General features: G+C 35.7%; 1 protein-coding gene across 13 annotated transcripts in view; it reads left to right on the top strand.

Moving 5' to 3' along the window:
• Positions 1 to 21,635, top strand: part of LOC148646899 (protein NLRC3-like) — a 1,251,308-nt gene extending 1,229,673 nt beyond the window's left edge. For 11 of the 13 annotated variants that reach the window (XM_088608945.1, XM_088608935.1, XM_088608942.1 and 8 more), the window contains 3 exons: positions 206 to 379; positions 5,556 to 5,729; positions 19,470 to 21,635. In XM_088608945.1, the coding sequence (XP_088465071.1) occupies positions 206 to 379; positions 5,556 to 5,729; positions 19,470 to 19,476 (355 nt within the window). In that variant the 3' untranslated portion in view covers positions 19,477 to 21,635. The remainder of the gene's footprint in view (positions 1 to 205; positions 380 to 5,555; positions 5,730 to 19,469) is intronic. The other 2 variants (XM_088608944.1, XM_088608946.1) reach the window with 1 other exon arrangement.
• The last annotated feature ends 1,153 nt before the right edge of the window (positions 21,636 to 22,788 follow it).

Here is a 22,788-nt window from a genome sequence, read left to right as displayed (position 1 = left end):
CTTCCTGACACTTTTTTCTTCCTTCTGGACCCCAAATTTTGAAGCAGCAGTTATCTTCATCATCCTCCTCCATGGACACTCTGAGATGATAATGACATGGTGTTGTATATTACTGCTGAGCTGGGTGTTGTAGTGAAGACTTAAACAGAAAGATGTGGATGAGCTGTGCAGGTGTTCAGCTGTGCTTCTGTCTTTTTGTCTGCAGGATTTCATGGTGTAAACTAACAGAGAGATGCTGTGAAGATCTGGCCTCTGCTCTTCAGTCTCAACACTCCAGTCTGAGAGAGCTGGATCTGGGTTTCAATAAGCTGGGGGATTCAGGAGTGAAACTGCTGTCTGCAGCTCTGAGGGATCCCAACTGTAAATTAACAACACTAAAGTAAGTAAACACTGGTGATTTCTTAGTTTTTTATTGTTTTATTTAGGTATCCTGAGACACACAACATTCCGTTTTTCCCATGCATTAGAAAAGAAATACATAGGAAGTAAGGAACAAAAAAGAAGGGGGGCATCTAGAAAGACAAAAAACTGCTGTGCAATTTTATACAAGTTCTTGTTTGTGGCTTCTTTGTTAATATCTCATTACTGAGAGACTCGACATGCCATCTTTCCCATTTCGCCCATCTTTTTTACATGTGTATACAGTATGTTGTTGATTTATAATTCTGTGAGTAATATTCTTCATGAGATTTCATTCATAGAGTCCTTCTTCATTTGAACACAAGGTCTTTCCATCTTCCTTTCTCTGAAGGCAGTTCATCTGGTGTTTGACCAAGAAATAAAAGGACTCCTAATGAGGATTTTTTTATATTTCTTCAATAATTTTTCACCAATTTATTTTCATACCAAAAGCTGTTTATAATATGCCAGGTGTTCCTTGCACATCGTCCAACAATTTGTGATTCCAAATTTATAATATTTTGTTTGTAATTGGTGTTTCTTTCAATGTTTAATATGAACTTTTTACTCATATTCTCTCCATGAATGGGGATTGCTGGATTTATGCAGATTTGAATGGTATTAGATTCTTCGATTGCTGTGGAAGTGCCAACCTCCTTTTTTCACCTGTGTCTTACTCTTGTATTCCTCCTGTATATTCTGATATTTTATACACATTTGAAAGGATGTAGCTATGGAAATAATTTAGGTATGCAAAATTTATCAATTTTTTAATCTCTTATCTTAGAGTCTCATTTACTTCTTCTCAGCTTTGAATTTCCCCAGTGTTTTCTCCTCTGTCTCTGTACTTTGACTTTGCCTGTTTGACCAAATCTTGGACTGATCCCTGTGCTTTGAACCCTGCATGTTAAAGACTGTCCTTCAGACTCTCCCTCGTGCTTTAATCAGTTCCTCTCAGCTCAACCCCTGCCTTTTCGATTGCGTCTCTAGTTTCACTTTTGCCTGCCTGCCCTGCTTGCTTCCAGCAGAACAAATCAAAGCATTCTGAAAATAAATTCTGCAATTTAAATACAGTAATCACATAGAAAAGAAGTTGTATTGTGAAAAAAATCAAGAAAGAAATAGTAATTTTGATGGGTTTATAGAAATAGTGTAGCGAAGCTAGTTCGGACATGGTGACGTCATTGCCCTCCCTGCGCGTAGCAGGGACCTTAGCCGCCTGGACTGAGGGAGGTCTCCTTCAGCTCATGTGGCTGGTTCCCTGTTGCGTTACGCCGGAGACCCGGCTTCGCGCCCCAAGTGTTGCAGGACGAACTGCTGGGGTGGAGCGGCAGAGGGCACGAGCCCGTACGGAACTGTGATGGTCACAATAGCATGGGACCCTGACTTTAAACCACATAAAATAAATGTTTTAGTAATGGTCATTGAGATGCATAAGGAAGGTCTGGAACAAGACAGAAATCCTGGAAGTACCTTCATTCTTGCTGTCTTCATCCTTCTCAAGAATGAGACAGGCAACAGTTTCCATCTATTGAAGTCTTGCTTGTGCTGATTTTCTAGCACCTCTTAATTATATTTTAATGTGTTTTCTAGGTTTCTGGGTATTGCAGTTGCTCAACATCTTATCTTATCCCAATCCTATTGTAAATTAAATTTATTTTTGACCTCCAGGGATATAGATTCCCCACTAACATTGCTTCAGAATTAATCCCTATTCTGACACTACACAGATGTAGTCTGTGATTACATCTGTGAGAACAGGAAAAGTTGTTAAATTTCGGCTGTATATAATAACATCTCATTTTTATAAAGAGCCTGATTGTGTGTTCCTCCTGCTATATCGCCTCCCTCTGTATCCTTGTGTTGTCTTATACTCTGATAGAATAAATCAGTGGTGACAAGCATCTCCTTGTCTTCTTCTCCTGTATGAATTTAAGCTCTCTGACAGAATACTATTAGCCTGTTTGTGTACTTTTGGTTGTATATATAAAAAAACATTGTGAATACCTACAAGTTTTAAATACAAAAGGTTGTTATACCCTATCAAATGCTTTTTCTGGATCAACGTTTTTTTCCTTTTGTTTTTGTGTTTGAAGATACAGTTTAGTTTAGCCAAATAATTTCCACCTGGAATGATGTCCTCTCAAACAGTTTATAATAACTCTGCAATTACAAAATGTAATTCTACAATAGAACTATACAGTATACAGTAGACGTCTAAGATTTATTATACTATATGTCTTACTGTGGCCTCTCACCAGGTAGAAATATGCAGGATGAAAAAAATATATATTTTTTTTTTCTTGGTTTTCAAAAGATCAAATTTTCAAGTTTTAGCCTTGTCAGACAGCTGAAAATGCTTGTAGATGTTACCATATGTGTACTAGCTTGGATAAAACATCAAGACAAATTTGAACATATAAATAAAGTTACTTAATTTTTGTGAATACAGGACCTGGAATGATAATGGTCACATATCCAGAATTATTATTCAAAAATCTGAAAAGCTATAATAGTTATTGCTATATTACTATATAACCCCCCCCCCCCCCCGAGTGTGTTGGGTATATTGTATAATGTATTACCTTGTAATTTGCACTATCTGCTCTTTGTGCTATGTGTATCCTGACTACTATCTTGTCTACAATGTCTGTGTCAGTGTCCTGTCTCTCCTGCCTATATTTGCACCGTGGACCAGGAGGAATGATATTTCATTCTACTGTATACTGTTCAAATAAATGTGAACTTGAACTAATCCTCTGGGCAGTGCTTGGGGAGTTTTAATTGATTTTCACTGCCAGCTTATCAGCAGGGGTGAGTTGTTGACAATAGATGACCCCTGGTTACTAAGTAAACAAACCGGTTGCTGAGGTTTTGTTTTTCTTTTCTGAGTCATGTTACAGAGGCAATAATGGTCAATAATGAATGACAGCAATTTGAACCAATTAGATCCCCTTTTTTCAGACTTTTTTCAGACTTGGTTGTAGTGGTCAGCCAAACAAATGTACTCTTTTGGTTTCCATTGACCCAGTGGTTTAGCAGGCGTAGGCAGTAGGCAAAGGTAATGTAGCGGGAGAACAAAGGCTGGGAGGGAGGAGGAGTGAGAGGTGGGAGCAGGGGACAGAATGAGAGGCCAATCAAGAGGTGTGAAGTCAGAATAGGTGTAGAGAGGTGTGAAATGAAACTTCCAATGAATGGAGAAAATTTAAAAGAAGAGTAGTCTGTCGTTAAGAGAAGGGAGAAGGTGTGATCCTAGCTGCAGAATCATTTTGGTTTCGGTAGTCTTTCTGATGTATGAGTTCGGAAAACCATCTTTGAGAACACAGACGGAGAGATTAGAGTGGTCATGAGAAGTGAGAGGTGAAATGAGAAACAATGGGCTTGGAGAGATCTTTAATCTTCACAGCAAACAGGCCATACAGTATTGAAAAAAAGAACAATCTGCCAACCAACTAAAACACACTCATATTCATTTTCAAGTTTTGGCTTCTTGTTCGCTTACATCGACAAGTGAGCAGGAAGGGCCAGTTTTATATCAAAATCCTCGCAAACTCTTGCTCTCGCCAGGGGTGAGACCAGCAGATTCTCGTCTTCCTTCACCAACATGGCAACCATGCAGTACTTTCACTTAGGTCATGATTTTAAACTGAAATTTGCAGACTTTTGCAATACTACTTTGATACCAAGAGTTAAAACCCTGTCTGAGAGCTTGGGACCTCTGAGTGAGGTGTGGATCAATATTGGAGGTGGGGTCATGATTTTGATTAGGAGCAAGTGGGAATTATATAGAAAGAAAAGTTCCATTCAGTGCTCTATATTCAGACACATCTTTCTACAGTCTTCTTCATCCCACTGTGTCTCACCTTCCCCGTAATAAAACTGTGATGAGAAATATAAGATGCCTGGTCTTGTAAGAAAAGCTTCCCCTCTCATTTCCGTGTCTCACAGGTTTAAAGCTGCTCCTCACTCTATTGTTCCACTTTAACTTTGTCTCTTTCTTTCTCTTGTCTGTTCTCCATCTGTCTCAATCACTGTCTTCACAGCAGTAATGCCAGCTATACCCTTTTCTGTAGTGCTGCTCAGTCAGTATAGAAGTGGCTATTCAGCAATAAGACCAGAGGGGAGTGAGGAGCACTCTGCTTCAACAGTGTGGACAGTGTTGCACACACCTTTCCCCAAAACTTTAAAACTCTAAAATATCAGTGCTTTCCCATACTACAGGAGAGAGTGTGCCTGTGACTCCCTGGGAACACAGTGTGCACTTTGGGGAATCAGTAATATGCATTGAAACTGAATTTAAGTTATAAATTTGTTTTCTCAAACATAATTGACTCTCTCTCACACATTATAATAGTAATTTTAACAGAACTAATGTACAGTACTCTATTGACAATGGAGTCCAACTGTATTAATATTAATGGTATTCAAGTGAAATGTACAGATGGATCCCAAGTCTAAAGATTTCCCCTGTGGCAGACAAAGTCTGAGGCAGAATTCTGGTTCATACAGACTTGCTCTCTCTTGACCTGCTGTTTTGTACTGAAGTTCAGTTTCCTGACTCGTACAAAATGGATGCAGTCACATGGTCGATTCCTCTGCCAGATTTTGATTGAGATTGTTTATTGCTTCACATTTTGATTATGTGTTGTTATAGTTATAACCTTACTTGTTTTTGTTAAAATTGTTTATTTTCTTCAAAGACAATGTTGTTTTCCTCAACACATCTACAAATAACAATCAAAATCTCCAGTTCTCTTTCTCCAGTGTTGTTAATTTACATTTTGTATTAATTACACCATGTGAAGTATAACCACCAAAGCTATAACTTTAACAAGTCACAATAAAATGTGAAGCAATTTCTATCATGGTTAAAAGTTAAAGTCTATCTCATTCTATTTCCCTATTCCAACTCCATCTGTCTCCCGGTTTCACACTGTCTCCCTTCCTGACAGTCTCATCTTTCTTCTTCTTTCTGGAACCCAAAATTTGAAGTAGCTGTTATCTTCATTATCCTCACCCATGGACACTCTGAGATGGATAATGACATGAAGTTGTACAGTATATTACTGCTGAGCTGGGTGTTGTAGTGACTTGGAAAGAAAGGTGTGGATGAGCTGTGCAGATGTTCAGCTGTGCTCCTGTCTTTTTGTCTGCAGGATGTCATGGTGTGAACTAACAGAGAGATGTTGTGAAGATCTGGCCTCTGCTCTTCAGTCTCAACACTCCAGTCTGAGAGAGCTGGATCTGAGTCTCAATAGCCTGGGGGATTCAGGAGTGAAACTGCTGTCTGAAGCTCGGAGGCATCCCAACTGTAAATTAACAAACCTGACGTAAGTGAACACTGGTGATTTATTATTATTGTTTTATTTAGATATGTTAAGACACACAGCATTCTGATTTTCACATGCATCAAAACGTAACACCTATAAAATACAAAACAAAAAAGAAGAAGGGTGACATACAAAATTATTTTTTTGTCAATGTTATACAAGTTCTTGTCTTTGGGCTCTTTGTAAACATATGACAACTACTTACAATTACTGAGAGGCTCAAAACCCAACCTTTTTAAAAATATACTGTATACTGTATGTAGTTGATTTTTAATTCTGTAGGTAATTTTCTTCTTGAATTTTCAGTCATAGAGTTCTTCCAGATTTGAACACTAGGTCTGTGCAGCTTTAACCAGTTTCTAGTGATTCTCTCCAGGAAGGTGAATTAGTGGATTTATGCCGATTTGAGATTCTTCAGTTGCTATGGGAGTGCCAGCCTCCCTTTCCATTTGAATCTTACCCTTATCTCTTATATTCCTCCTTTTTTCTAATAAATAGGAAGTAGTATGGTTTGCAATATTTATCAATTTGTTTATCTCTAATCTTTGAATCTCTTTTGAATCTGGGGTTCTGTGCATGGAGTTTGTATGTTCTCCCCATGTTTGTGTTGTGTTCCAGTTTTCTCCCACAGTCAACAAATGTGCTGGCACATAATATACTTCTGAGAAAGCTGGCACTGGTGTGAGTGTGTGCTCTTTGATAGAGTGGCATCCTGTCCAGGGTTCAGTCCTCCCTTGTGTCCAGTGCTTCCTGGAACAGGCTCTGGGTAACTGTGACTCTGAATTGGGTAATTGTTTGTTTACAGTGATGTTGATGGAGTTCAAATGCTACAATGCATTTATATTAGCTGAGAGTATAATCTTAAGCACCTGAATAACCATTCCTCTTTTAAGTGGTTTAAAGTCAGGGTTCCGTTCTATACAGTTTGTCTCAAATCCCAAAATGACTTCACATTACAAATTATTGTATATGTGTTTAATTTATTAACACTTTAGCAATTTCTTATTTTCATAATACTTTGAGTTATATTAGCAATAAAAGGTAATGTTTTAATTTAGTTGGATACTTCATCATTTTCCTGAGGAGCTGCCATTCATCCAAGCTGTTAAAGTTAAACACAGCATTAACATTTTAAACAACTAAGATTACATTTCAGGAAGAAGTTCCAAAAAGTACCTTAGATCCAAAGTAGTTATCAACCATGCAGGATTGTCCCTAGAAAACAGCAAATATATTTTCTGTACCTAGAGGCTTAAACCCCAGTGCTTTGAATGACTTAACATCCATGCTTTGGAGAAATACTACAAAGATTTATCATATATCACATCAGTTTTCCTACCATGGCAGGGGCACTGTCAGTCAACACAGAAAATATTTCATTTGTGTCATTTCCTCTTTCCTAAAAATGATTAATAAGCATCTAAGCTACATCTTCCCCTGTAGTTGTTCCATACATGGGTTTTGGGCAGCACAGCTCTTCTCAAATTCCATCTCAGTCACAGTATCTCACAAGAATGGATAATGGCGGTACATTGTTTATATCCACATACTCATCATGTGCAACACAAAATAGTTTTACACCTTTTAAATGCTAAGGTTTCTTGTTTGTTTTTCAGCCATTCCACTTACAGATGCATGGTATAACCCCATACCATGCAAAATTATCTACAGTTCACCGTGTTATACCCCAGTACATGATTGACTGGCCAAAATGACTGACAGGTGGCACTTGTGGTGCATTTTTGTTAGTGAAACGATTGCTTCATTTAATCTCTTTACTGTGCATGTTTAAATCTGCTTAATATTGAATATTTATATGGAATTTTACAACTAAAGGGACATTTTAGTATCTGAGGATAAAAAGAAGAGGAGAATAATGTATCTGAAGGTCATAAACAATATTATTTTAGGGACATAAACATATGATGTAAACTGTATATGGCTGGTATTGGTAGTTTAAAGGAAAAATACACAACGGTATTCCACTTAATTCCTAAACATTTTAAGCATCAAAGTCTTTCATTCGGTTACATACTGTGGTTATTTTGGAAAAGTTTTTACATGCTCTTTCTGACTATATAATGTTTACATTCTTCTTAAAAAGTTATAATGCTTTAACCTTTTCTATGAATACTTGCACTTGTTATCGCAGTAAAAAACCTCATACTTTTTAGAATTTGTTAAATAGGGAATATGATATGAAATTGCATATCTAAAGAAATTAATAATGATATGATTATATTTATATAGCTCAAATTATCACAGTAGTGCACTTTCTTTGTAAACATCTGCATCAGTTTAACTTATTCACCCACAAATACTTGGAAACATGTTGCCTGCCCTGTTCAGTTATAGTTTAAACTGTCAAGTGGCTTGTTGGTGTAATGGCTTAGGCATTTGACTTACATGCTGGAGGTAGAGGGTTAAAACCTAGCTCTTCCCATTAGTTTTCTAACAAATAAACATTTCTTTGAAAAACTAAAATAGTAAATATTATCGACACTATATTTAATTTGTTGGTATTTCTAAATATCACAACAAGTTCAAAGTTAAGGGAGTTAAGTGATTAATCTTTTCTATGAATACTTGCACTCGTAATCGGAGGAAAAAAAACAATCCTTTTAAAAATCCGCTAAATAGGTAACATACAGATGCAGCCATTCAAACATGCACGGTACAAACCCGTACCACACGCAGCTACCCACAAGCCACCGTGGCATACCGGGGTACATGATTGGCTGGCCAAAATGACCGACAGGGGCACTCGTGTTGCATTGGTCATTAGTGAAAAGATTTAATCATTTCATCTCTTTACTTTGCACATTATAATCTGCTTAGTATTGAATATTTATATTGAATTTTACAACTAAAGGGAAATTTTAGTAGCTGAGCATAAAAAGAAGAGGAGCATAATGCATCTGATGGTCATAAATGATATTAATTTAGGAACATAAACATACTATGTAAACTGTATATTGCTGGTATTGGTAGTTTAAAGAAAAAATACACACCAGTATTCCACTTTCTCCCTTAACATTTTAAGCATCAAAGTCTTACATGTGGTTATTTCGGAAACATTTTTCATGTTCCTTCTGACCATATTAAGTTTATATACTTTGTGAAAAGTGATAACCTTTTCTGCGAATACGCTTGTTATCGGAGTAAACAAAAGCATACTTTTAGAATTTGATTAATAGGGAATATAATATGGAATCGCATATCTAAAGAAATTAATAACATGTAATGTTAATGTAATGTACATGTACTGTAGCTCAAACAGTAGTATAAGACTTTCTATGGATATTTGTTCTTCATTTTCAGTGGCTTCCATGTGACTGCGTCTGTGGTGTGATGGCTTAAGTGACTGACTTCTAAGCCTGAGGTCTGGCGTTTGAACCCAGTTATTGCCATGAGTTTTCTTTTAACAATTAACATTTCTTTGAAAAACTAAAATAGCAAATATTATGGACACTATATTGACATTTTTTATATTTCTAAATATCACAACTCGTTCAAAGCTAAGTAATTTATGAATAACAACGAATAATTTCAAACTGCGACTAATATTAGTACTGACATAACAAACATGTATGCCATAAGGTGTACGCGTTACTGAAGCTAAAAGTGTAGCCTTTGTCACTAATGTAACCACTAAATAAAGACATTAATATAGAAATCCCTACGTTACGAACTGTATATGGCTGGTGTTGGTATTTTAAGGAAAAAATACACACTAGTGTTGTACTTTCTCCCTAAAAATTTTAAGCATCAAAGTCTTATATGTGGTTATTTCAGAAACATTTTTACGTGCTCCTTCTGACCATATTAAGTTTAATACGTGAATATTTAATATGTGAAAAAAGTGAAATTTTGTTAAATTGCCCCAATGGATAAGTTGTTTGGAATTTAACAAGTTTTACAGCTCTTAAGCATACTGTAGTTTTGGCTGCAGGCAGTTTTCCTCTCCCTCTTCATTCTCAAAGTAGAGTAGGTGAAACTTTCAATGAAAGACAGTCCCCCTTCCCCCCACAGACAGACTGACAAATGTTTTATTAGAAAAAGAGATTCACAACGCAAATCTGTGTCAGTCTCCTGTGTAAAAAATCGGTTTGAACATCATGGGTGCTGTTTTTAAGACGCTGCTTAGTAAAGTATAGGAATTTGCCTGCTGTCAGCAGTATTGTGTATATAGTTGACCTTTACCTGAATGGAAACAGGACATAAAGAAAGGGTTTCAGACATCAAATAAAGCTTTATTCCCGTGCTTACAGGTTCCAGTTAGTCTGTAATTACGCATTGATGAAACACCGGAGGTTTATAAAAAGAGAATTAGCTCACTGATACTTTTGTGTAGAGGCTGTGAACATTTTCACAAGTAGAAGTCTTTAAAATGCGTTTTGTTTGAAGGCTTTCTGTGTTTCTCTTGCAAAGATATGGACATAAGAATATTTGTGTGTGGTCAAAAAAATGGCGTCATTTTAATTGATACGCAATTACACACCATCTGTTGTCAGATTGTGAATCAATAAAGGCATTTAATTAAACACATATTTGCAATTTTAATCAAAATGGGGGTAATGGTGTTAGACCATTAGACATGCAATACACGTCCTCATGATCATCTTAGAATCTTTGTGTAAGCTGTAAGTTTTTTTTTACTTTTTAATTATACATTTTAAACACTTTAATTTTGTAAACGCAACACACATTCTGTACAGATACAGTACATTCACATTCTCTTGTCTTCCCGTGGTGTAAAATGAATTAGCAGGTGATTGAGATAACAATGCATTGCCCAATGAGTGGAATGTTCTTTTTTACAAGTGTAAAAAGAGGTGATACGTGTCTCCTCTATAACTCTTCAGTTTACAGAGAAATTCCACTAGACCCTCACAACATTGTCTAATAATACTCTTCTTGTGTCTAATTTTTAGTTTAGCAGGATTTGCGCGATAAGCACATTGTTTAATGGGGATGACATTACCCACATCTATTATCACTGTACAACACTTGAGTTGGGAGTGTCTTTTAATAAAACAGAGCACCTTGCAATACATATACTGTAACTACTTTTGATGGGTAGCCACGTCAGCCTGCATAGTCTGCAAAGGAACAAGTAATAGGTTTATTCCATGCTGAAAAGAGAAGAGAGAAAATGCAACGTTTCGGTTGTGAAGCCTTCTTCAGGTGTGAGGGTCTTCAGCTCAAAATGAAACGTTTGGAGTTTGTAACGTAGGGCGCTCAGAACGAGTTTACTTTAATGAGGGCTTGCCAGTGCGATGACGTCACTGCTTTTCATATGAATAGGAGGGACCTGGTCTGTCAGGGTTGAAGGCAGATCTCAATGTAGCTTGACTGTCTGCTTTCCTGTAAGTGGCGCTGGAGGCCTGGCTTCAATTCCCCAACTGGTAGAGCGTGAGCCTGAAAGCACTACGTTATTAATTCTATCTTCTGTGTCGCATTAACTAACTCTTCAATTTATTCCACCAGACAGTACATGAATATAATTATATCATTATTAATTTCTTTAGATAAGCGATTCCATATTATATTCCCTGTTTATCGAATTCTAAAAGTAAGCTTTTGTTTATGCCGGTAACGAGCGAATTCACAGAAAAGGTTAAAACACTATCACTTTTCACAAAGTATATAAACTTAATATGGTCAGAAGGAGCACGTAGAAACGTTTCCAAAATAAACACATGTAAGATGCTTAAAATTAAATTAAACATCGATGCTTAAAATGTTTAAGGAGAAAGGGAAATACTGGTGTGTATTTATTCTTTAAAATACCAATACCAGCCATATACAGTTTACATAAATGTTTAAGTTCCTAAATTAATATTGTTTATGAGCATGTGAAAGACATGTTGAATCGAAGATTCTCAAAACTTACTTTGTATGATTGGAAACAAATATGTGATCGGATCAACGAAATGCTGTGGTGTTACTTTTTGTCAATGAAAAAATAAAGTATTTTCGTTTACAAAGACTGTTACAAAAAAAGTGGACCAGGGTAAAACTTTGAGCTTACAGCTTGTCCAAGGTCATTCATTATTAATTCTATTAGTATTATCTTCGGTAAAGACTTTGACGAAAAAAATAATTCTGCATAATTAAAATATTTATGATAAAGGTGGTAGGTTGTGTACTTTTGTCCAACTGAGCAATGTTGCTTTCATAAAATATACCAACTTTTTAATATTTAATGATTAACATGCTGTAATACACAGTTTAAAATTAAAAGTCTAAAGAGTATACAACTTAAAATTCTTAATTGAATAAAAATTGTCTCTCAGCAGTGATCGGGATTCGAAACCAGGTGTTTTCTGGTGACAGCTCAAATGCTGTACATGAGAGGTTAAGCTTTATTAGCTCCATCAGGCGGTTATACAAGGTGATTCCGGATACTATTAACACTATTAACTATTAACTAATTTGCATGCGGTGTCATGCGGTTTGACGAGATACGATATGCGTTATAATGTGACATGCCCACTGCGTTGTACCACAGCGTACCATGCTCGTTTTGAATAGTTGCATTTGTATGATGGAATCGCTTATCTGCAGAAATTAATAACAATAATAATTTAATGTTCTAAATATATGTATTGTAACAACCGTGGGTTTCGGTATGGAATGGAGCAGGCATGGGACTAAGGGAATGCAGCTGAACAACACATTTATTAACTCGAACCGGGGGAAGGTACACACACAGGGACAGGAGTTACAGCGCTGCACCTTCACAAACACACACACACGAAGGGAAGAGGCTGTCTCCCAGCCTCTGCACTACTATATACAGTCCTGTAGTCCTGCCCCCAGGTGCCGCTCTCAGCCTGCGTTGCGTGCACCTGCTAAAGCGCCCCGCGTGGCTCTACAGTATTTACATAGCTGGTAGTATTACTGTAATCCACTTTCTTTGTAAACACGTTTTATTTTTAATTTGACTCATTCATGCATGATGAAGTATTATGTACGCTAAATTAACATGTTTTTGTTTTTTTGTATATAGATTATAACACATTCAATGTTAAGTTATATTAATTATGAAATAAAAATGTGAATACGGTCAGCTGTTCAACCGGTTTAATTCAAAACACTTTATTCAGTGGGGCAATTCAACAGACGCCTCAAGCCTTAAAGTGAAATTGTATATATTTTAATTAGAATCGAGAATAACAAAACAGTATTAAAAATACCACTGAAACTATAATAATGTGTCTGGTCATTATTAACAGTATTAATTTAATAATAATTATTTCAAGCTTCTTCTATCTTTTTCAGAGTCATTTTATTCTTCGGTTTTCATAAGCTTCGCTTATTAAAATACCTATTTATGAGACATGATGATTCAGATGTCAATAACTTTGTGAACAAATGACACAGAGCCTGCAACCTACAGGTTTAAAGATCTGGATTTGTGACAAACTTCACAGCTTTTATTTAAACAATATCTAGTATCTGGTTGCATTTTTAGAAACATTAGTTTGAATAAAGCGGATCCCAGGTGCAAGTGACTTCATAACGCGAGAAGGCATTATGCTATATTTTTTATGCATCAGTTGAAGCCTTCTGAAGTCTCTCAAAAACATAAAAATGTAACGTAATATTGTGTGGCCCGATGGGCAACTGATTCTTTTAATTTTAAGAAGTTCAAAAATAGGAAACAATAACACGTGTGCCTCAAATAGACATTGCATGGTTTTAAAACCCATAAAAACCGGTTTAGTTAAAACATGAAATCCACAAAATAAAGGTGATCTCCTTGTGATCATCTTAGAATGTTTGTGTAAGCTGTAAGTTTTTTTAACTTTTTAAATAAACACTTAATTTTGTAAACGCATCACGCATCTCATACAAATACAGTACAATCACTTTCTCCTGTCTTCCCGTGGTGTGAAACGAATTAGCAGGTGATTGAGAAAATAGCGCACTGCCCATTGAGTTCAGTCAGAGAAGAGGTGGCGCCGATTGTATTTCTGACTGTTTTGTCACAGTTCAATATTTTAGATACATCTAAATAAAGTCAGGTGTCAGGTGCATAAACTATTAGTAATCAATCATTTGTATTAAAATGCGCTCTGTAATACATTGTTGCACTTCCACATCTTGTAAAAATGTTGCTGGATGTGGGCCTTTGACACAGTCAAAGGGTGGAGATTGATTGGGCTATGTTGATTAGTGTTGCAGGATATGGGCCATTGAGGTAGTAAAAGGCTGGGTGATTAGGTTATGCTGATTTCCAGGGTGGTGTCAATTTTGCCTCTCACTCAGGGGGGCGACTGGGAACAGGTGAGGCAGGCAGAGGGAAGGGGAGGTGGGAGGCCCACCTTTATGACTAAAGAAAGTGTCAAAGAGAAAAAAAAGTTTGGTGCGTTCTTCTCTGCTTTAAAGGTACACAATCCTTGTGGAAGAATTTTCACCTCAAACGTTTGCCCACCAGCTAACACACAGAAGCAAACTAAATACAAAATGTAAGAATAGCAATTACAAACATACTTATTTTATACTGTTATACTGTACAGTGTATTAAAACACTCTATAGTCACTACACTGCCCACTAAACCTCTTTCCCACAATTTCACGGGGGCAAGGTCACGTAGCTGATTCACAGCTGGATACAATTTGATCTTGCAAAAATTCTGATATAATTGTCCATTGTCAACATATTTACTAAAACTACCCATCTCAGTAATTTCACTGTGTTAGTCTCACTGTACGACCCGCTGCTCACTAAATTTTCACACTCCCAGTAAAATAATAAACCCATTTCCCATTTGTCACCTCGTACCAGGGGGGAATGAAAAGTGCCTGCGGTCATTTTTTTCACTGACAAAGTTGATTAAAACCCATTCAAAGGATGTGATGTGTTAACACAAACTCTGCTTAACAGTATAAAGCAAGTGAGATGTTACTGAATACAAAATGTAAGAATAGCAAATACAAACATACTTGCTTTATACTTACTGTTGTAAGAGCAAGGTGACTTTCTGCTCAATTTAAAAAAAAGCTACAGTACAGACAAATTATAAATTCTTCAAGCAAAATTAGATGTTTGTCAATATCTGCAGCTTTGCAAGCAGTACACAACTTGTCAAAAGGTACCTTTTGTCTCTTGTGCACTCAACAATGGTTTATTTTTTATAATTCTGAAATTTGAACGGTATACCTCAGGGACTCATTAAAGTATTGTAGCGAATAGGTTCGTGCCGGGAAATCAAAATACCCCCCCCCCTCCCAGCCAGGTCTCGCCACCCGCTGTTCAAAAGCTGTGTGGTTTCAAAGTACAGTTTGTGTGAAATATCTTTTCTTACCCCAGTTATTAATCCAGTTTTTACTCGTCCGGCTATGTAAAAAATATATATTTAATTCCAAGCTGAAAAGACAAGATTCAACATGTCTTCTCTAACTCTTCAGTTTACAGCTCGTCCATGGTCCTTATTGTAATATTGTAATGAACGGCAGGCATACAGATGGTACAAGCCTGTTGCAGTGCGGTGTCAGTACAGCCCTCTTTTTTCCCTCCTTTAACTTAAAGAATCACGTGAAGAAATCCTAAATCATGAAACCATCACTTATAATAATTCATCCAGATACACTCACACCGCAGCCAACAACAAGCTATAACAGTGGACTATTTTTATATATTCGGCTATGTAAGAAACAAAGTAATTCTCTGATCGGGGTTTGAAAAGCCTGGGTGCAGTGCACTACATGACAGTCCATTGTAGTTCGGGTGGGTAGCTGTGTCAGCATGCGTAGGCTGCAAAGGAACAAGTAATAGGTTTATTCCATGCTGAAAAAAAGAACAGAAGAACGTCAAATGTTTCCAAAATGTCCCCTTGTGATATTTTAGCTGCTTAGTTACACAACTCCATATTAATATTACTATCAAGAGGTATTAAATCAGTACAACTTTTATGAAATTCAGGTATTTTAAACATTTAATTAAAAAGTGTTTTTTTTTAACTATCTAAACCATTTTTTACAGCATTTAAAGTCATGTAATGTTTGAGTTAGGCAGGAACATGTCATTGTATCTTATTTTTGATTACATTGTTTAAAATAAAAAATAATAATTTGCCCATTGTGTTGAAAGGCTGTTCCTTGATTACAATTGTAAAAAAATAACCATTCCCCCCTCCCTTGTTTAACTTAAAAGATTTCCAGTAGGAAATGCTTAAACACAAAAGCATCACGTGTCAATTTAAGTGTCCTTCTTTCAGTTGGGTATGCATGAGCAAGGGGTCATTGTTATGATTTCTCTATATTGATCAAATCCCTCAACTCATTCACTTGTGGTTATTTTGGAAACATTTTGACATGTTCCTTTCAACTACATTGCTGTCAATTATTGTACAAATAGACAAAATGAAACGCTTGAAGTTTGTTATGTAGAACACTCCGAATGAGTTAAACTTTGATGCAGGACAAATACATGTATTTCCCACAAGCTATACTGTAGTGGCTTTAAAACTATACATCCTCACACTGTATGCCTGTGGCACGTCTTTGTTCAAGTTTTAAAGCTACATTACGGAAAAACGAGTGATAAAAAAAATTGGACATTTGAATACTGGTAAAGAGCAACAATGACAACAGAGCATGCCACTGAAAATGTATTCCATCCCCCAAGCAGAACTGTCTATATTATATAACCAACAGTGGGGTTGTGAAAACAGTGAGTGACAAATCACCTTGAACAAAATACAATTTTAAAATACAAACAGTTTGAAATGATTCGTTGTTATTAATAAATCACTTTGCTTTGAACATGTTGTCAAATTTAGAAATATCAAAAATGTCAATATAGTGTCCGTAAAATTTGCTATTTTAGTTTTTCAAATAAATGTTTATTTGTTAAAAGATAACTCATGGCGATAACTGGGTTCAAACCACTGACTTCGAGCCTGCGAGTTATATGCCTAACCCATTACACCAACATGAAGTCAGCTACAACTTAAGTTGTAGCTGAAAAGGACAGGCAAAATGTTTTCACGTAATCACGGGTGAATGAGTTCAACTGATGCAGATGTTTACAAAGAAAGTCGACCACAGTAATACTTTGAGCTTACAGCCTGTCCAAGGTCATTCATTATTAATACTATTAATAATACCTTCCGTATCACATCAAAATTGAAACATTTTAACAAGTGTATGAGGTGATATACAACATGTCTGCTCTATAACTCTTCAGTGTACAGAATAATTTCTGCAGTTACACAACCTCGTCTCATCATAGTAAACAACAGTCACTGGCTTATTTGAAGGTGTAACACGTCTTCACTCTCATGGTACAGTTTCAACATACTGTGCAGTATGTTTTCCGTTACCACTATAAGAAGAATACAAGCTTTAAAAACAAAAACAAATGTCAAAATGTTTCCAAAATGTCCAAAATATGTTTCCAAAATATTTTAGCTGCTTAGTTTCAGAACTCCATATTAATATTACTATCAAGTTGTATTTAATCAGTACAACTTTTATTTTTTTACAATAACAGCAAGTGGTGTTCTTACTACTTATTCTTAGAAAAGGATAAAACATTATAACTTTTTATGAAGTATAGAATTTAACTTAATAATGTTTGAACAAGCACGTTAAAACCAGAACCCATGTAAGTTACCAAGTTAAAGACTTTGATGCATAAAATATTTATGCATAATTAAAATATTTATGATGAAGGTGGAAGGTTGTGTACTTTTGTCCAACTGAGCAATCTTACTTTTATAAAATATACTGATTTGTAATGTTTAATTATTAACATGCTGTAATATACAGTTTACAATTATTACAAATCTAAAGAGTATACAACATAAATTCTTAATTGGAAAACGATTGTCCCTCAGCAGTGACCGGGATTCAAAACTGGGCATTTTCTGGCACTAGCTCAAATGCTGTACATTGTTAAGCTTTTTTAGCTCCACCTGGCACTTTTACAAGGTGCTTACGGATACTATTATCATATTTCAGTTTGCATGCGTTTTGCATGCGTTTTGACGCAGTGTACTCCGTGCATTATGAATGGCTGTATCTGTATATTAAAGGGGAACTGCGATGCTTATTTTACATTTTTGGATTATAATGAATCTGCAATGATGAGTGCATTTCAAATCATAAGGAAACTACCAAGTACAAGATAACACGTATCATAACAATCTCCAATTTATTTCACAAAACAGACGAAGTGTCAATGTACAGTATGTGTAGTGCCATATTGCCATCATTGTCTGTGATTCAGAATGAGTCATGCTTTAGACCAAGTAAGTTTTGCGACTATGTTAATTCTAAATATTTTATTGAAACTGACACATACAAGCAAACATGTTTTAGATACTTTTAAGTATTGCAAAAAATGAAACCTGCCAACCAACTAAAACACATTCATATTTATTTTAATTTCATTTCTTGTTCACTTGCAGCGACTAGTGAGCAGGAAGGGCCGGGTTTATGGTGCAATTTGCACAAAATCTTGCTCTCACCCTTGGTGAGACCAGCTGATTCTCATCTGCCTTCGACAACATGGCAACCATGCAGTACTTCCACAGAGTTCATGATTGTGTAATTAATTTGAAATTATAAATTTTGAGATACTATCAGTTTATTTTGTTACGGATATTTAAAACCAAGTCTAAGAATTTAGGACTGCAGTTCCCCTTTTAGATCCGAGTGAGGTGTGGACCAATATTGCAGGTGGGATCATGATTTTGATTGGGAGCAAGTGGGATTTAGTTCCACACAGGGCTACACACTCAGACACATCTTTCTAAAGTCCTCCTCATCTCAGTGTGTCTCACCGTGCCCAGCAATAAAACTGTGATGAGAAATATAAGATACTTGATCTTGTAAGAAAAGCTTCCCCTCTCATTTCCTTGTCTGACATGTTTAATCCTGCTCCTCACTCTCTTGCTCATCTTTTACTTTGTCCCTTTCTTTCTCTTGTCTGTTGTCCATCTGGCTCAATCATTCTCTTCACAACGGTATCTTCCAAACATAACAACAAACAGACATAATCTGCCAGGTGTTTGTCAATTAATTTCTATCTAATGTTTTTAATTTTGTTTGATGATTCCCCAGTGTTTGCTAATCCAACTAATTTGGTATCATGAAGAGATCATTGGTATAAATTAAGAAGAGCAGTGGTCCTAGTACAGATCTCTGTGGTACTCCAATAATTACATCACTGCAGTTTGACTCTTATCTTATTTCCTTTCTCTATTTATTAAATAATTCTCAATACAAACACACATTCTCTTTGCCTGTAATTTGAGAATTAATATTTTATATTGAACTTTATTAAAAATCTTATGAAAATGTAAATACACGGTATCATATCACCAAGCTTGGTTATGTAAGACCTACCTTCTCTAGATCCCTGTTGACTTTTCCATGTATGTGATCCTCTAGTTTAGTTTTTATAATTTGTCCTTCCATGTAATAAAAATCAGACTTTATTGGTCTATAATTGCTTGGTTCAGTTTTGTTATCCGTCACGTGGATTGGCACTACATTTCCATTTCTCCAGTCCTTGGTTTTAGTGTCTGTTGGAAGAGTTGTGACAGTGGCTTCTGAATACATGTACTCTGACATAATATAATATGATTTAAACATTAATATTATTAGCCATAAACACTGCCATGCACAAATCCTTAAATGAATAACAATAATAATAAAACAATGACAATCTGCAAGAGTTCAATTTTTAGATCCATTCATTGTGTTTTTTTGTTCTTACAGAACATGAGGATTTAAGCCTAACATTGAAGAAGATTCCTTAACGGAACAAGGTGGCAGAATTTCTTATCTTTAAGAGACAGAACAAACTCCTCCAGATGTTCATCAAACACCACAGTCTGCAGACCTGCTGATCAAACCTCTCTGAGTAGACTGTGTAAAGGACTGTTTCCATTGTGCTCTTGCTCTGGTTCTGGTCCGGTGTGTAATTGGATGAGTATAAATTTGTTTCTTATTTCTAGAATTAAAAAAGATTGTATCTTAAATATATAATTAGTTCTGTTGATTTGCTATGCACATTTTGTCTTAATAAAATTGGATATTGCATACATGCAAGTTTTTATTTTGTGCAGTTAATTCCTAGGAAGATGGCATGGTAACACACTGGTTATTATTGCTGCCCAACAGCACTGGGACCCTGGATTCAGTTCTGGGATGCTACTGTACTGTATCTGTGTGAGGTTTTTACATTCTCTTCATGTTTACATGGGTTTCCTCCAGGTACTCCAGTTTTCTCCCACAGTCATGTTTGTAGATTAATGGGATTCTGGGAAAATTGACTCTGGTGTGAGTGTGTGTCCTGTGATGGACTGGAGTCCCGTCCTGATTGTACCCTGTCTTGTGCCCAAGGATTGCTGGTATAGGCTCTGGCTCCCTCATACAATTTCAGTAATAAGTCTCTTTCTATATGTAGAGTGGATAAGTGTGTATAAACAGTTTGTCTATATGAAGGCATCACTGCAGGGATGTGGATTTGGACTGACTGTGTATACTGACTGCGTAAACCGGGTTCACTCTGGGTTCAGCTGGTACTAGTGGGTTGAACATGTTTTTCCAGTAGAAAGGTACTGCTGGTTGTTCTGTATGTCCATGTTGCACCTGAACCAGACATAGCGCAGAAAAGGAATGCACAAACACTTGCAAAAGCTTAAATATATAAAACAATCACAGATAGCTGTGTTACAAAAGAACATGCGTATTTTAATCATAATTTAATCAAAAAGTGTTAAACAAAAACATATTTTAGAATTTGTGTAGTTGCTAGCTTTGAACTGTATGTAAGATGCAGATGAATAGAATCAATAGGCAAACATACAGTAGATGATGTTGTTCCAAGGAGCCAGCATCTTAAGATGTTCATATTTAGAAGAATTTGTTTAAATAACAGATTAGCCTGTGGATACTGATGTGCCAGAGAGGTGGAAAAGCTGTTTGCCTACGCCATCACTTTAAAATGTATCCTCAGTGAGTAACTGCTGCTAACTCATAGTGGGTTTCTAACACTGTGAATAGTTACACAGTATCTTTAGTTCCATCCATTTTCTAATCTCTGTATCCAGTACAGGGGAGCTGGAGCCTATCCCAGCAAGCAACAGGCACAAGGCGGAATACACCCTGGACATAACACCAGTCCAACACAGGGAAGACATTTTATTTATCCAGAAGCCTATTAACCTGCCAGTATGTTTGGACTGCAAGAGGAAATCAGATCACCTGAGGAAACCCATGATTTGCATAATTTAATTTTGTAAACCTCTGAGACATCTGGTGCTCCTGTTTTATTTCTGAAAAAAAGATACAAAAAGCATGCTAACCAGTGTGCCAACCCTATTCTTAAGGTCATACAATTATATTTTTAAAAACAGTAACATTGTTCAACATTGTTACTAATGATTGTTTAGTTAGAAAAATATTTTAATTCTATTTTACCCTATTATATTTACCCTCATTTTTCATTATTTTTAAATTTTTTATTTTACTTTTTTTCTGATTTAATGTATATTTGAACAAAGTCTTGTAAATTAATATTTTTTCAAGATGTGGAAGAAGAGCAACAATTTATTACAGTGAAATTGTTCATATCAATTATTGATTACTAACAGTTTATGCTAACACCTGCCTTTCTTATTTAGATGTATATGAAATATTGAACTAAGTGTGACATAACATTCAAAAAATACAATCAAGAATCGCTTGTGGTATTTGTATAAATGAAACTTTTCTAAATTGTATTAAAAATATTAAAATCGATTAAAATGTATAATTTTGCCATGTGTAATGTCACAAGGAAGTACAATAAGCACCTAATTTGTTTAACGATGTTTCGAGAATAAAACTGGTGAGAAAGCTATGTTTAATGCTAATTAAAAATCTTGAAGTTAAAAGAAATGACGTACGTTGCTTGATTAATTTTACGCAGATACGCTCGGTGCTGTAAGCGATCCAGGCTGCAGATGGCTCATTCTGTATTGCTGAGCTCCACACCTCCTCTCTCTCTCAGTTCTGCCTCTTCTCTAATGGAGCTCAGTGGGCGGGGCGCTATTTTCTCAGCGACCTGCTGATCTGCTTCACACCACAAGAAGACAGGAGAACGTGATTTTTCCCGTATGAAACGCATGTTATGTTTACAAAATTAAGGTGTTTAAAACGTTTAAAAATTAAGAAGAACTTACAGCATACACACAGATTCTAAGCTGATCACAAAGAAGAAAAATCACCCATCATAAATAGGCATTTTAATAAGAAAGCAAAAGTTATGAAAACATGAGAAAAGAAATGACCCTGAAAAATACAAGATTTTTGAAATTATTCTTTATTATTAATAATAAATTAATATTGTTAATAATGATCAGATACATTATAGTTCAGTTCCAGCTGTCTTTTTAATACCACTTTGTTATTTTCGATTGTATTTATTATAAGTATAGTTTCATTTTAATACTTGTTGTTAAGGCTTGTTTTAAATTGCCCCACTTGAAGAATTAATATTTTGAATTGAACCGAACTAAACCAGTTTAACTGTTTTTTTCTCCCACTGTTGACAGTATTCACTTTTGCTCATTCTTGTTTCTATTGATATAATTTAACATTGAATACTTTGTGATATAAAACAATTAAAAGTCAGTATAGTGTACATAATATTTAGGATTTTATTTTTTAAAAAGGAGTTTGTTAAAAGAAAAACTTGTACCATAAGCAAGAATAAAACACAGACCTCTGGGGGGAGAGGAGCTCTCCAAACCCATTGGTCCAACACACCACTCGGCAAGACAGCTGAAACAGACAGGTCAGAATGTTTCCATAGTAATCACAAGTCAATGAGTCGATGCAGATGTTTACAAAGAAAGTGGAATACTGAAATACTACTAGATATATAAATATATTGCATTTAGATCCTTAAATTAATATTGTTTTAATGTCTTTAGTTATGCGATTTCATATTATATTAATCAGACTCTAAAAAGTCCATGTTGAAATAACGACAGCAAGTATTCATAGAACAGGTTAAAACATTATAGCTTTTTATAAAATATATAAACTT

This window comes from Lepisosteus platostomus, chromosome 16, assembly GCF_059453375.1.
Source record: "Lepisosteus platostomus isolate fLepPlt1 chromosome 16, fLepPlt1.hap1, whole genome shotgun sequence".
In the NCBI taxonomy this organism is placed as follows: domain Eukaryota; kingdom Metazoa; phylum Chordata; class Actinopteri; order Semionotiformes; family Lepisosteidae; genus Lepisosteus; species Lepisosteus platostomus.
This window is presented reverse-complemented; position numbering and strand designations above follow the sequence as displayed.